This window comes from Phytophthora cinnamomi (genome assembly GCF_018691715.1).
Source record: "Phytophthora cinnamomi strain GKB4 chromosome Unknown Contig14, whole genome shotgun sequence".
In the NCBI taxonomy this organism is placed as follows: domain Eukaryota; phylum Oomycota; class Peronosporomycetes; order Peronosporales; family Peronosporaceae; genus Phytophthora; species Phytophthora cinnamomi.
In genome coordinates, this window is record NW_027150947.1 from 720499 (window position 1) to 735841 (window position 15343).

Here is a 15343-nt window from a genome sequence, read left to right on the forward strand (position 1 = left end):
CTACTGCTGTCGGGGCGTGACCTTGCCGCTAACGTAGCTGCCGTCCAGATTGTCAAAGCCTAGAGACGTAGCTTCGTCCTCGTCGCTCCCAGCAATATCTAACGAGCCGCAGTCCTCGTCATCTTCACTACCAGCAACGTCCAAAGACCCGCAGTCCTCGTCATCTTCACTACCAGCAACGTCCAGAGACCCGCAGTCTTCGTCGTCGCCCTCAGCGTCGCTCGCCACGGAGTTGCTCGAAGTTGGAATCGATGTTCTACTAACGGGGGTGTTTGTTGTGACTGTCGGCGTTGCAGTCGTGGCTGTAGGAGTGCTTGTCGCCGCCCCCGGGGCCTTTGTTGTAGTCGCTGACGTCGGTGCTTGCCCGGTTGACTCACCGCTGCCCGACACCACAATGTCAGCGCACGTCGGGTACGTCTGGTTCGCCAGGTCCGAGTGCCAGTAGAACTGCAGCGCGCAGTCGCCCGCCGACCCGCACCCCGTCACGCTCGAGGGGATCGTGGCTGTCGTGCTGGTGTTCTCGTTCGAGCTCTCGGCGAACGGGTCGATGGTCAGCAGCTTCGCCACGGACTTGTACGTGATGGTCCCGCTAGTGTCGGTGCTGGGCTTGACGACGCTGAGCACCATGGTGCCCGGATGCGGCGCCTGGATGACCCACTCGACGTCGAAGGGCGTGCCGGCCGTGAGCGTCGTGACGGTGTTGTTGGTCTCGTAGACGGTTCCTCTGCAGCCGTTCATGATGTTGAAGGTGGCCGCGGCAGGTCGGTCGACCTGCGCTCTGCTGCTGAGCAGCTCGACGGGTGCGTATTGCAGCTCTTGGTCTCCCGCGCCGCTGAGAGCTCCGCAGTCGGCTCGGTACTGTTGCGATATGGGTCGTGGCGCCCAAGAGGTGCCCCGACGACTTGCCCACTGTTTCCACTTGTCGAACAATCGAGCGAACTTCGTGAAGGATAAGTCAGCGACGGAGAGCTCGCGGAGATGTTGGACCAGGCTGCCTCAAGCGCCGCGATGCTTGCTGGAGACGAAAATGTATTGCAGCCCGTCGAATTTGCGAGCGTGCGTGGTGTTCTCCTAGCGCCGGGAACCAGTGTCTGTTGCTTCTTTCTCGATTCCGGAGATATGGGATACTAAAATTGCGGAGGCCGAATTGGTGCTCCAAGAGGTTGAGCAAGCGAATGAGGACTTGTGCCCGGGTGTTGCGCGACGCCATCTTGGATTGCCACGCGATCGCCGATGTGTTGTCGATCCGGAATTGAACGTGGAGTGGACGGGGCTGCAGGTGGGCGGCGCGCCATGACGGGACCCATGCTTGGATTGCAATAGCGCAGGTGAGGAGTTTGCGGTGGCTGATATGGAACTCACTTGGGACTCTCTGTTTGAAATCTTGGATTTGGCTGCGTTCGGTGGGGATGAATTGATACGTGTGGGAGAGCCGGAGCGCCGGGACGAGTGTGCAAAGGCCCGTGTCTGACGCATCGGTATACACAACGACGTCGGGATTGGGGAGATCGCCTATGTATTCGAGACGTATCCCGTTTAGAGACGGGTCGCGGAGAATGTGCCACCATCACGCTAGATCGTCGCACATGGCGGGGGTGATCTAGACTCGTGAGTGGCGGTGAAGATGGCGCTCCCCCCGAGCGCAAGCGCTGGAGAATGGTCTCAGTGGGTCTGATGCATATCACGACGTGGCGCAATGACCCAATGAGGAAGCGGAACCCGCTGCGGGTGAGGTTGGTCGAGCGTAGCGCTCCCTCGACGCGACGCTGCGCATTGGATATTTTGGATGGCGGTATGGCGCCGAAGCCAGCGGAGGTGTCAAAGATCAAGCTGAGTACTTTGTGGCGGGTGCGCCACGGGGTGAATTCCTCTCCGTTGACAGCGCCGGGTCCCATGATGGATGTCATCGCGTAGCGGAGGGAGCGATCGATGTCGGCGCAGCGAGAGCCCATGGCTGCAGCGAGATTTACGTGGTCGGCGGTCCAGTGGTAGCTAAAGAACCCCTGGGTTGGTGCTCTTGCCGTGCAGGAAGACAACGGCCCCGCCCAGCACATTGTAGATACCGATAACCCCGAACTATCCGAAGGACACAGGCGAGTCGATAACCGTGACGTTGTCCTCGGAGATGTGGCCGCAGAAGAGGTGGACGCACTCGCTGTGGATACAGACGTTACGGTAAGCTGCTGCCACGTCGCTGGTCATGACCTTGACCTCGCAGCCGGGGTGTTCATGTTTGCACCGCACGATTTCCCTGATGATGCGGGAGCAGCGTTCAAAGGATGCCTTTGGGGCGGTGTCGGGATCGGTGTAGTGGTTAACAAGGAGAGATCATGGATCGTCCTGCCGGTGGTTTGGGGGTCGCCTCCGCCTTGTCAACGATGCTGGTAACGATCCTGGGCCAAATGCTGATGATGTCTGCGTCAAAGACGAGGCATCACAGCAGATCTTGTTCTGCCCGAATGTTCTTGAGTAGTACGTTGATCCTGGTTGACGCGGACGGGTGGTTGAGCGGGAAGTGACGTTGCCGACCAATCGGTTTTCAGGGCTGGACGCGCAAGCCTTCGAACGCGATACGCAGGAGATCATCGAGCAGGGGGTACCCTCGGTACTGTTGCATCAAGGTGGACGACAACAATGCTTTGTTGGGACTGCAGTCATCTGGAGCCTGCCCCCTAATGAGCCCCGCGAACTATTTCAACGACGGTCGCGTGCGGTGGACGAACTTGGGCATCGCTGCCTGGAGTGGCTTATTTAGCCCGAAGATATATGAGATGCGGCTGGATGCACCACACTGTTGCTGGGGCGGCATATCGATTTCAACGCGGCTGAAAGCGAACGAGATCGCGGACCACCGTATCGATTCCCACGTGCGGGCTCGGTGGCGTCCGCTGTTAATCGCGGCTCGAAGGAGGCCATCCGATGGCGCGGGACGCAGGACTGGCTGCTGCTGCTCGATGCACGGCAACACAACAGGGACCCGTGGCTGGGGCGGATTGTCGGTGTGGATTCGTTCGTGTCGTGGGGAGCTAGGGAAGGGTGTAGTGGGGGCCGGACTCGGAATTGGGGCCCTCGATCCCGGACGGGTCGTGTCGACTGGGTAGGCGAGTGTCGTGGCTCGGATTGGAGCGCCGGTGGGATGGGGCCCGCTGGCCGTCCTTGGGCACGGGCCTGCTCCTTGGTGCGCCCTGCGCGCACGAATAAGAAACGCTGAACATGGGGGGGGCACGCATCAGTATCATGACCGGCGCGCATAGTGCTGGGGCTCTTGCCGGCAAGCGCGTAGGGGCCGGCGCCGTGGGGAACTGGCATCTCGACGGCACGGCCTCGGCGGAGCTTCCCCCGTCGGCAATTGCGACTGTGTGCGGTTGTGGTGGGCACGCATCGGAGGCATGTCCGGTATTGATGAGACCTGGACTCTCACCGGAAAGTGCCACGGTCGCGATAAACTTTCCTGAGTCTCTGGGCGGACTCTGTGTGGACTGGGTGTCGTCGCCGAGTGGTCGTGTTGGGTGTTGATGGATTGGTCCACGATGACTCAGATTCGTGTACAAAGTATGTGTATTCGAGTATAAGCCGAGGCAGTCGGAACGAAGCGCTGGCAAACCTGTGGCGCCTCGCGCCCGTTTAAGGGTTAAGCGCGGCGGTGGTGGCCCGAGTAGCGGCATCCACATTCGTCTTGATGAACGCCATCAGGGCGGCCGGCAGGGCATCAGGCCACGTGTGCAGCCGGTTCCGGGCGGCGCGCGACGAGGCGGTGCCCGCAACACATAAATGCTGCGAAAAAGCCTAAGTACGCTTATTGACCGGCCGCGTTGTGCGGAACCAGGGTGCGCATAGTGGCGGAGAACCCGCTGAGATACTCCTCGACTCGGGATCATGTGAGACATGGCGTTGTGGATCGGTTGCCACCGGGGGGGGGGGCAGCCGATGGTGTGATGGCACAGAGCGCTACAACCCACGAGGACGATGTGAGTTTGATGAGGTGCACGGCGGCGCTGAAATCTCTCTACCACATGGGCATCCTCGGCGCTACTCACACCGCGCGCTTCGGACGCTTCGGAGTCACCATTATGCATTATTTGCCGGTAGACCAGGCCGCGTGGCTGGAAGCTGAATCGTCCGACGCCAACTTCAGCCTCGACTTCGGCGCGAACGTGCCGCCCCCACCGCCACCATCCGGCAACACACACAGCGACCTGTTAGGCGCCATCCAAGTCCTCATCACCTTCGCCAACGCGAAGTGGTACGAGTCAATGGCTCACGTGCTATACCGCCTATGAGAGTTCGCCACCACCAACGCGGACGCGGACCCGGGAAACACACCCCAGTGCGTACAACGCACCCTTCACGAAGTGAATCAGGTATTGGTATCCGAATCGCAGGCATTCGAGAAGCCGCATCCGCAAGACGAATTGCTTTGGCGTGCAGTTTTTCCCTGCCGACGACGATAAGTACGAATGCAAACGGGGCTGTGGACTGTCGCAGGAAAGAAATCACCACGGGCGCGGTGGCCGGAAGGCAGAGATGCAAAAGTTCCTGATCGCTGCCGGTGGTAGCGTGCCTGTATAGTTGGGCAGCATCCAAGAGTACTCAACAGGAGCGGCCGTGGTGGAAAGTGGAGGGCCACCGGCGTGGCGCAGAACGCCGCCGCTGGGTTGGCTTGGCTCTGTAAAAACCGGACGAACTCAGTGAAAAACCAGACAAGATCGACACCTGAAGGCGGCGATTAGGCCGCGGGAGTGGGTAGAGTGCACATTGCTGTGGCCGCGTGGGAATCAGCACAGGGAGCGGTTGTGAGTGCGACGGGGGGAGGGGAGGGGGTATCACGTGTGGAACTGACGGAGGAACACTGAGTGGTCGAACGACGCATGTGCCGAGGACGGGGGTGTTGCCGTTGCACGGGGTTGCGGAGGCGGAGCGTGGTCCCGGAGGTCTCGCGCTGGAGGTTGGCCGGGGTTGTCATCGTGTGTGTGCGGCGGGGGTGCATGTGCCACTAGTGGCTGCCCCCCCCCCCGATGAACTCGGCTTCCTAGTCAGAGTCGCTAATGCTGATGGCTGGGCTGGCCGGGTAGCGCCGGCATTGACTGCCTGCTCCTCCCGTTTGCCAAAGGAGGTGCAGTCGGCGACTGCTGCGGCGAGGCGACCAGGAGTGGCAGGCTATCGTCTGCACTGGGTTCCTGGGCTGGAAAGCCAGGGAGGCCGCCGATTATACCAGAGACGCTGACAGGAAGGGATGCTGGGTCGCTCTGGGTTGATGTCAGTGCGCGGTCTGCTGTGGGAGCTGGGTAGGACCGCGAGTTGGTGCGGTACATCCGGAGGTTGACACCGCCTCCGACGGGGCTGCGGGACCTGTTGCGCCGGATGTCGGCACCCCCTTGGTCGCTTTGAGCGTCTCCCCGCTTTTGCTGCATTGCCCGTCGTTGTAGCATTTGCCGGCTTCAAAACCTTTGATGCCTTGAGGGATTTCGCTGTCTTCACGGGTGTCGGGTGTTTGCTCAGTAAGGGAGCAGGCGCCGACTCTATGGCTGTTGCCTGTATGGCGGGCCTCACCGTGGTGCTTACAGAACACGAGCTGTCGACCACGTGGTCGGAGCCGTGTTCTAAGACCAACTGGGTTTTTAGTGTCGGGGTTGAGCGGCCCGAGAAGACCCAAAGACGACAGGTGCTAGCTTGTAGACCACTTTGGTTTCTCGCCCAACACACACACACACACACACACACACACACACACACACACACACACCTTTCTACCACCTACGCTACTTTTACGCACCCATTACCCGCCCCAATATCGCCTGGGTCATTCGTGCTGAAGACCTCTCCACCTACAACAATGACACGCTCCTGGAATCGCTCAAGGGCTATTTTTGTCAGCAAGAGCGGCCTAACACCATGATCGTTGCGCACCCAGCTGACGTCACACAACATTTCCACGAGGGTGCTGGTGTACAAGTGCAAGGCCTGCAAGACTGTGGCTCATTACGCACGTTGCCCATGGAAGGGCAGGTGCAGATCTGCTTCTTGTCCAACATGGTGAGCATATAGGAGGCGGACAGCACGTTTCGCTACTTCGCCCAGCCCGTTAGGCTCACCTGATGGAGGAAATGGAGGCATTTGCTCGCGGCATGTGTACCTATAACCACAAGCCAACGAACATCTACGACGGGATCGTCGGGCGCTTCCAGGTTGCAGAGGCTGCAATACCTAACCTGGCGACCGTGCAACATTTCGTGCAGTATTATCGTCGCGCGCATTCAGGCGGAAGCGATTTCCACGACGACATCGTGGTGAAGGCCCACAAGCGCGTGTGCCGTGGCGAGGAAGAGCTTTCGGAGCCGTTCACCTTCACCTGGCGTGCTAACGCTGATGGGGAACCAATTGTTGGTCGCGGTTCGGACGCCGACGCCTTTGTTGTGTGCGTATCGTCGAAGCTGATGCTATACAGCCTCGACCGAAATCCGTTAGTGCACGTGCTCCACCTGGACGTGACCTACAAGTTGAGCGCATCATAATAACCGCGCGGATGCAAACCTTTGTTGATAATCCTTGAAACAAAATTATTATTGTATTTATTCCAATGTATTTTATTATAAAATTAAATAAATTGAAATTGAATACTTTAACATTTTTGTATTTCGTAAATAATCATTGAAAGATAAAATGATAAAAACGAAATAAGTTTATCATACATATCTGAGAAATTATTCATTATTGTGTCACAAATTAGTGGGATTTTCCAGCACAATTATTGAGAATTCCGGTGGCGTCTTCCCGCAAAATGAAAGCGAGCATCAATTCCTTTCGCCATTCACGCAGCAACTTTCAGCGTGGTTAGGAAAAGGATTATTTTACATGGAGACCAGGATCGGCATCTTGTCGAACAAACGTGTTGCAAGCGGAAACGGGTGCTGCCATGTGCATAGCGCAACACCAGATCACCAAGACGGGAGAAGTCGTCGACAGCGGCACGACACCGCTCCATCGTGCTTCTAAATTTGCGGCTGGTCTCAGACGCTATCGCTCGCCAGTATTAGGCTGGAGGTGCCGAGGGCATGAGTGGCAGCGATTCCAATTGCCGTCGTTGGCTGGCCGAGGTCACGATAGGTGCGACGTATCAGCACCCCGATTGATGCTGGCCATCTGGCCAGAGAGAAGTCAAGCAGTGGCCGTCGCAATCGAGGACTTTCGGGTGGTGTCCAGTCATCCCTTTACGTCTGCGAGCACGAGCTATCCTCGGGGCGAGTTCATAAGTTATGACAGCGTGCCAAAATGCCAATCAGCGGTTGAGCCGGGCAAAGATACCCGAGTAAAACTCATGCCAGCGATCCTTCTTATCCTCTCGGTGGCAGTACTGCCAGAAAACCTGAGCACGACGGGCTTTGATTGATCCGCATGGTCTTCAAACACATCGCGGAACTAAAGCGCGAGCTGCTTGCATGCCCTCCAATCCCCGCTCACCCTCGGCATGCACGTCGGCTGATTAAGCTAGCATCGGAACTCTGCTCATATCACAATTAGCGCGCCGCCGAGCACCGGCAGCTTCCAGCAAACCGACCTCTTTTGATCACTCAGCACACGTGACGATGGTTGCTTCGACGAAGTCTTTTTCTGCTATGCTGGCCATGGCACTCGCGACCAGTGTCAACGGCCACGGCTACATGACGGAGCCAGCGGTGACTTTCTTGTCGTCGTCGACGGACAACACGCAGTTCATCGCCACCATCGAGTCCTCGGCTTCCGGGTTCAGCGGCACCTTCTCCGGCTCGCCGGCAGACAACACGGCCGCCTTCACCAAGGCCTTCGAGGCCAGCTCGTACACGTCGCTGAAGGAGCTCATCAACGCCAAGGCCACCGTCACGGTTACCGACGCCACGCTCACCTGCGGGTCTTGCAACCCGGACGAGACGGCCCAGCCGCTCCCCGAGACGTACGTGGAGTGGTCGCACACGTCCACGGAGGGCTTCACCTCCTCGCACTAGGGCCCCTGCGAGGTCTGGTGCGACGACGTCCGAGTTTTCCAGGTAAATTGCTGCTATGATGCACGCGTCGAAGTCGACGGAACGTGGATCAAGCTAATACGATGTGTGCACCTTGTGTTGTTTGAATTCCAGGACAACGACTGCGCCGCCGACTACACTTCGGCGCCAGCTGAGCTCCCGTACGACCGCGACGCGTGCCTGGGCACCAGTACGCTGACGTTCTACTGGTTGGCTCTGCACTCCTCGACTTGGCAAGTGTACGTGAACTGTGCGCCGCTCGAGAGCACCACCTCCACGGGGGCGACGTCCAAGTACGCGGTGTCGGGGTCCAGCTCGGGAACCAGCGCCAGCACCACTACCAGCACGAAATCGACATCAACTACATCCACGGCCTCGTCGGCGGTGTCTTCCACTGCCTCTGGCTCATACAACTTCCAGACCAACTACGCGACGTCCACGTCTGCATCTACGGGCGAGAATGCATCCGCGACCACGGACGCGTCTGCCTCAACTACGACAACCGCACCTGTTGCGACTACTGCTACTCCGACAGCGACTACTGCCACCCCGGCGACTACGAGTTCCACCCCGACGGCCACGACTGCTACTGCGACGGCCGATACGAGTAAGTGCTCGGTGCGTCGTCGCCGCGATTGAGCGTCGGGTGGAAGTCATGGATATTTTGTCATGCGTAGATGTACGTGTTGCGTTTGCCGCCGATAATAGATCGTGTCCTTAACAACGAAGATTTGCGTGCTCTATTCGTACATATAATGAACCGGGTGCAGCAGCATTCCAGCGGTGTCGTTGGTTGCCCTTCTGGTGGGCCAGGTGGTGCCCACAGTGTCCTCCGGTTGACTTCGTTTCGCTAGTCACCGGCGCTACAAACGAAGACTTGACCAGCAGCTGTTTTTGTGGCACATCGTGTCACCCGCTTGGACCAGCAGGATTTGCAAGACCCAAGACATCACCTCTACGTCTGCGTCGCCTGTGCATGAGTATTAATACATGTACTCCGCCACTGCGGACCGAGCTCGGCCCTCGGAGACTAAAGCTCCTTGCTGCACTTGCACTCCATTCACATCTTAATTTGCTCAGTCGAGTGCAATCTCAACGGATCCCAATCACCAACCAGAACTCGTCGAAAATGGTTGCGTCGGCCACGTCCTTCTCCGCCCTGGTGGCCACGGCCGCGCTCGCAGCGACTGTCAGTGCTCACGGATACATGTCTGACCCGGCCGTGAAATTCCTGTCGTCGTCGACGGACAATACGCAGTTCATCGCCACTATCGAGTCCTCGGCTTCCGGGTTCAGCGGCAGCTTTTCCGGCTCGCCGGCAGACAACACGGCCGCCTTCACCAAGGCCTACGAGGCCAGCAGCTACTCATCTCTCAAGGAACTCATCGACGCCAAGGCCACCGTCACGGTCTCCGACGCCACGCTCACCTGTGGGTCGTGCGATCCCGAAGAGACAGCCCAGCCTCTTCCGGACACGTACGTGGAGTGGGCGCACTCCGCCTCGGAGGGCTTCACCTCCTCGCACGAGGGCCCCTGCGAGGTCTGGTGTGACGACGTCCGAGTTTTCCAGGTACAGTTGCTATGATGCACGCGTCGAAGTCGGTGCAATGTGGATCAAGCTAATACGATACATGCACCTTGTGTTCTTTGCATTCCAGGACAACGACTGCGCCGCCGACTACACTTCGGCGCCGGCCAAGCTGCCGTTCGACCACGACGCGTGTTTGGGCACGAGCACGCTAACGTTCTACTGGTTGGCTCTGCACTCCTCGACTTGGCAAGTGTACGTGAACTGTGCGCCGCTCGAGAGCACCACCTCCACGGGGGCGACGTCCAAGTACGCGGTGGGGACGAGCTCGGGAACCAGCGCCAGCACCACTACCAGCACGAACTCGAGCTCGACTACTTCCACGACGTCGGTGCCGAGCGTGACTACTACCGCAACCACGTCTAGCTCGGCCTCGTCGGCGACGACATCTTCAGCCGCCTCGAGCTCATACAACTTCCAGACCAACTACGCGACGTCCACCTCGGCTTCAACGTCGACGGACACGACGGAGACCACGACTGCCCCGGCCGCTACGACTGCCACTCCTTCTGTCGCTACCAGCACCGGTACGAGCAAGTGCTCGGTGCGTCGCCGCCGCAACTAAGCGGTTTTCAGAAGAGCTCGATGTAAGTAGCGGGCAGCGATGTGTCAATGTGTCGAGTTTAGATTTTGGTGGTTTAATCCCTAGAGGCGAAGATGTTGTGTTGATTCCGGCGGGTTTTCAACTGCGCGCCGCCGGAATTGTCGGTGGTTTGGATGCAAAGATAATCGCATTGCTAGATATGCATGTAGATACGTTCAGGAGTTGAAACACTTCACATTAAGTTGATGAACACGTTCCGAAAATCTACCTCGGAACCTGGCTGCTTTACATGACTTCTACCCAACGGTCGACGAAACACGACTACACTTTACAACACGAAGACAAGGTGTCCTTCGGCACCTAAAACCTACCACCGCATCTAGTTGCGGCGACGGTACCGGCGCACGCTGCACTTGCTGGTGTCGCCGCTGGTGTCGGGCGCCGGAGTGACTACCGGAGACTCTGTGGCCGGGGCCTCGGTGGCCGGGGCCTCAGTGACGGTCGGGGTGTCCGCAGCGGGCGTCGAAGGAGCCTCAGTAGACTGCTGCTCAGTCGACGGAGCCTCGGTGGCGGGCGCGTCAGTCGTCTGCTCAGCCGATGGGGTGGTCTCCGCGGACGACGACGAGTCATCCGTAGCGGGCGTCGTCGAGCCAGAGCTGGTGGTGCCGCCGCCACTGCTGCCGCCCACGGCGTACTTGGACTTGGCGCCGGTTGAGGTCGTCTTCTCGAGGGCGGCGCAGTTGATGTACACTTGCCAGGTCGGGGAGTGCAGCGCGATCCAGTAGATGGTGAGGCGCGAGGAGCCGAGGCACGCGTCACGGTCGTACGGGAGCTTGGCCGGCGCCGTCGGGTAGTCCTTCGCGCAGTTGTCGTCCTGGAACACGCGGGTGTCGTCGCACCACACCTCGCAAGGGCCCTCGTGCGTAGACGTGAAGCCCTCGCCGCTGCCATGGCTCCACTCAACGTACGTCTTTGGCAAGGGCTGGGCAGTCTCCTTCGGGTTTGTGTAGCCGCACTCCTTGGTGAAGTCCGTGTTCACGAGGACCATTTTATCGTTCATGAACTCTTTCAGCGATGAGTACTTGCTGGAACTTAAACCCTTGTTAAAGGCGGCCGTGTTGTCCGTTGGCGATAGGCCAAAGTTGCCGCTGAAGCCCGATTTGCTAGAGTCGATCGTCGCCATGAACTGCGTATTGTCACCGTTGAAGGTGAACTCCACCTTGGGCGCCGACATGGAGCCATGGGCCTGAACGGTAGCAGAGAGCATGGCCGACGCCACGAGCGTCACGAAAGAAGCCTTGCCGAGAACCATATTTCGAGAACCTGTGAATTGTCTGAAAGCTGTCTGAAAGCTGATGGGCGAGTTGGCTGGTGGCGAGTAAATTGCAAAGTGTCGGTTTCAGCTGAAGCTGATCGGATCGATCAAACTTGCTGTCCGCGCGCGCTCGAACAGCAGGATTCCGACGCATCCAGGTTTTAAGCGGAAGCGCTGCACCCAGCAGAACGCGTTAAAATCGAGCCAAGGCGTACTCCACGGCAATCATCACCGGCGTGGAAATCATGGGATCTGCTACTGGTAGTCTGTACACTGCTGATGTAGCTAGCTCGTGTCGAGATGCTGATGGCCACATGGGATTTCTCCGTACGGATTTGAGGATTCTTTGTTTTATCCGCATGCTCAAACGAATGCGTAGGGGATTGACATAAACGGATTCATGGACACGTGCACTGAGGCTGCCTCAGTATCAGATCCCATCACATATTAGATGATGAAAAGGAGGCGCCAATATCCTCGGGCTTTGGTTTGGAATCGGTTGTTTGACCTTCATGTTTTGGTGGAAATCAACAATTGAACCCCGAAATTTACATATCAAGAAATAAAACACTACGCAATTCGAATTTATACAAACGAACCATGTTGCACTCCCGGAGTCGGCCGACGGGCTCGTCGTAGTCACTGGAGCTGAAGTGGTTGCCGCAGGAATGGCGATGGTCTGTTCAAGGGGACTTTTGTGGCAGCAGGGCTTCAGTGGCAGTTCTTGCCGTTCCGTCGGAAGTCGAAGTCGAATCAGCCGAGCTTTCTATGCCAGTTGTCGTCTCCGCTGAAGAGCTGCCGCTGACCGCGTACTTAGACTTAGCACCGGTCGACGTCATCTTCTCTAGAGCAGCGCCGTTGGTGTACACCAGCCAGGTCGCGGAGTGCACCACCAGCCAGTAGACGTTAGGCGACCGTACGGGGCTTTAACCGGCGATGTCGCGTAGTGAGCGGCCCAGTCGTCGTCCTGGAACACACAAGATGCGTGTATGTTCTTAATTTGATACACACTCGACACATACCCACCGACTTTGACGCGTGCATCATAGGAAGTACCTGGAACACTCGGGTGTCGTCGCACCAGACCTCGCGAGGACCCTCGTGTAAGGGGGTAAAGCCCTCCCCGCTGCCATGGGCCCACTCGACGTAGGTCCCCGGAAGCGGTTGCGGTTTTGCCCGGGTTCGTATATCCACACTCCATGGTAAAGTCCAAAGAGGTCACCTTGGCCAAGGCCGTGATGAGTTCCTTCAGGGACGACTACTTGCTAGCCTCAAACCCCTTGGTAAAGGCTACCGTGTTGTCGACCGGGGAGCCACTGAACGATCAGCTGAACCCGATCTGGACGCCTCGGTAATCGCCATGAACCGGGTCGTGCCGCCCACGAAAGTGTACTCCCACTTGGGCACGGAGATGTACCCGTGGTCTTGCACCATCACAGCCAGTGTGACAGCGACTACCAATGCGTGGAAGTGTGATCTCGTCGCGACCATAGCTGAATCGGTAGATTGGGCCTGAGCGCTCGAAAGTAGATTGCAATCTGAGTGAGCTTCGGCACGAATGAAAGAACCAGGGCAGCAGCGGAATAGCCACGCGCGAACAGCAAACCGGCAAAGTGGTCCCAGGGTTGATTAACGTGTACCCTGCAACCTCTGCGGTGCTTGATGACCGTAGTGGCGTAGGTATGATAGATGCTCGGTCAGCATTTTCGTGCAAAATCTTGCTGCATTTTTATAAGCTGCAAAATGCGTCCTTTTCGGTGCAAATTGAGCCAAGTGTTCGTAGGTATCGGCATCGACGCGAGCCCGACAGATGGGCGGTGATGTAAAGATAGGGCTTTTCTCGGAAGTGATGAGTTGACTGGGCCATATGTCCGCGGCGAACAGGGATCAGCTCGGCCCAGAAGAGCAAGCGATTACCTCTTGGCTGAGGGCGCTCGATGTAACGGAGCGCACGGATCCTTTCGATCGACCACCTCAACCAGCCAGTCAGCCGAAGCTTAAAACTTCAATCCGCCATCGTTTTGGCGTGAGAAGTCTGCATTGCGAGCAGCGCGGCGAGGTGTCGAAATCTTTCGAGGACGCGTTGGCACCGCCGTCTCTACATGTCAGAGGGAGCTCAGCCCAGACAGAGAAGGGCGAATTTTGCTTGGGCTGGTCTGGTAGTGCTACGTCAGCGCCGAGGTAAGTCGCGACACCAGCTGCCGAGCACAGTCCCGATTAACGCGATGTGGGCGTGTCTTTGAGCTGTGTTCATGTATCCTCCGAACAGAACGCGGGAAGTGCGCGCGGCCGGCCGAGATCGACCGAATCGACTGGAGGATGCCACGAGATCGAGAGACAGTGCGCGTCAAATTATAGTACTACATGTGTGGCCTCTTAACACGATCAATTTTTATAATTTTGAGGTGGGTTTTAACAGTACAGTTATGTTGTGAAAGACGCTGAGAAAGACCTGCTGTGTGGACCACCCCCTTCCCAATACAAAATCCAATATTAACCGAAACCCCGTACAAGGCGATACCAGTCGAGATTTATATTGGGACATGTTTTCGGCCGCCAACGCGCTGACACTAGCCTCGTTGTGACAGTATCCTAGCATTCTAAATAGTGTTAGCTGTAGCAGTGGAGCACAACACAGCCTCATACGTGTAAGCGATATTGAGAGAGAAGCGAGTCAACATCGGTCTGAGGGGTAAGTTAGCAGTATCCTATGATTTGCTATATTTATGCCACCAGAACCCACACACCAGGCTTGAGGCTTGCTCTGGTGGGGATGCCTGTGGCTATCCGACCCATTTCGGGACCGAGTTCCGATAGCTCTCATTACACTATGGGGCATTTTTCGGCACTTGGGGCCTCCAGCCCACCCAACTATCCTGCACCGGGGATATGAACCCCGCCTCAAAAAGATAAAAATTGATCGAGTTTTGAGGCCGCATAGGGGTGGTCCTATAATTTGACGCGCACTGTATCTAGGCGCGTTGTGCTGTGTGCGCAAGCCTGATCGTCAACTTGTTCGCGGCCAAAAGGAAGCTGCACAACCCGCGCTCGTTGAAACCAGTTGAAACCAGTGGGTTCAACCACGTGCTACTTGGATCCCGTCTTAAGACTCGACCGTGCAAGTTCACCGCATCGTCAATGACAGCTGCAGTAACCTTGCCGACGAATTGCATCCAACGCATGGGCGGTTGTACCGGTTGGTTGTTGCCGTGTTGTCGGCTGTGCAGCTTGCACGTCGGACCGAAGCCGATTACAGTACGTATCCTGCAGTTGAGTCGCTCATCGCTGCCAACCACTAAAAGCCTGTTGATGGTTAACGAGCGATGGCAAAAGGGCACTCGCCGCATAGCGCTCGACGAATGAGCATTAATTTTTATTTTAAAAAAAATAAACTAGACTGTACGCGACACCTACCGACCAGGCTCAGTCCTGCGCATGGTGCAATGCGAAGTGCGTGTAATTTAGATCAGGTGGCGACCATTGCCTCGGGATTCGCCAATTCAGAATGGCCTCATTAGCCAAGCGCAGCCCTCAATGGCGTGGTTGCTTCAACATCGAGTTGACCATAAGGCTCTGTCCAGAGTTATGACGTTTGCACACAGTAAAGTTAAGTGCGAAGTGAGTTCATTTAGGCAAGCATTTACCGTTATCGATCCTCTCCTACTCCCTACTTCTGCCTGCCCAGCAAGGAGGGCGTACCCTGTATGGCAACACCCTCCAGCTCCGCAGTACCAACCAATGGCGCTTGATTATGCAATGTCGCTGTTGATGCGGCACCCTCACAGTAGTTTATGCAGTGGCAACGTTGACGCGGTCCTCAGGTGTCAGTTGCTGTGTCGGTCGAGCTGTCGGTGTCGGCGGCTCGCCGCCGGCGTCGCAGTCGTTTGAAACATGGGTAT

The 15343-nt window shown here is 57.4% G+C and overlaps 2 protein-coding genes across 2 annotated transcripts; both read right to left on the reverse strand.

Moving 5' to 3' along the window:
- On the reverse strand, nt 1-792 carry IUM83_01144 (Chitin-binding protein; the record flags this gene model as incomplete). The annotated part of the gene is made up of 1 exon (XM_067924975.1): nt 1-792. One exon carries the CDS (start codon nt 790-792, stop codon nt 1-3), a length of 792 nt encoding a protein of 263 aa, XP_067797565.1.
- A 9716-nt stretch (nt 793-10508) lies between these two features.
- Nucleotides 10509-10901, reverse strand: IUM83_01145 (uncharacterized protein; the record flags this gene model as incomplete). The annotated part of the gene is made up of 1 exon (XM_067924976.1): nt 10509-10901. One exon carries the CDS (start codon nt 10899-10901, stop codon nt 10509-10511), a length of 393 nt encoding a protein of 130 aa, XP_067797566.1.
- Nucleotides 10902-15343: the final 4442 nt, after the last annotated feature.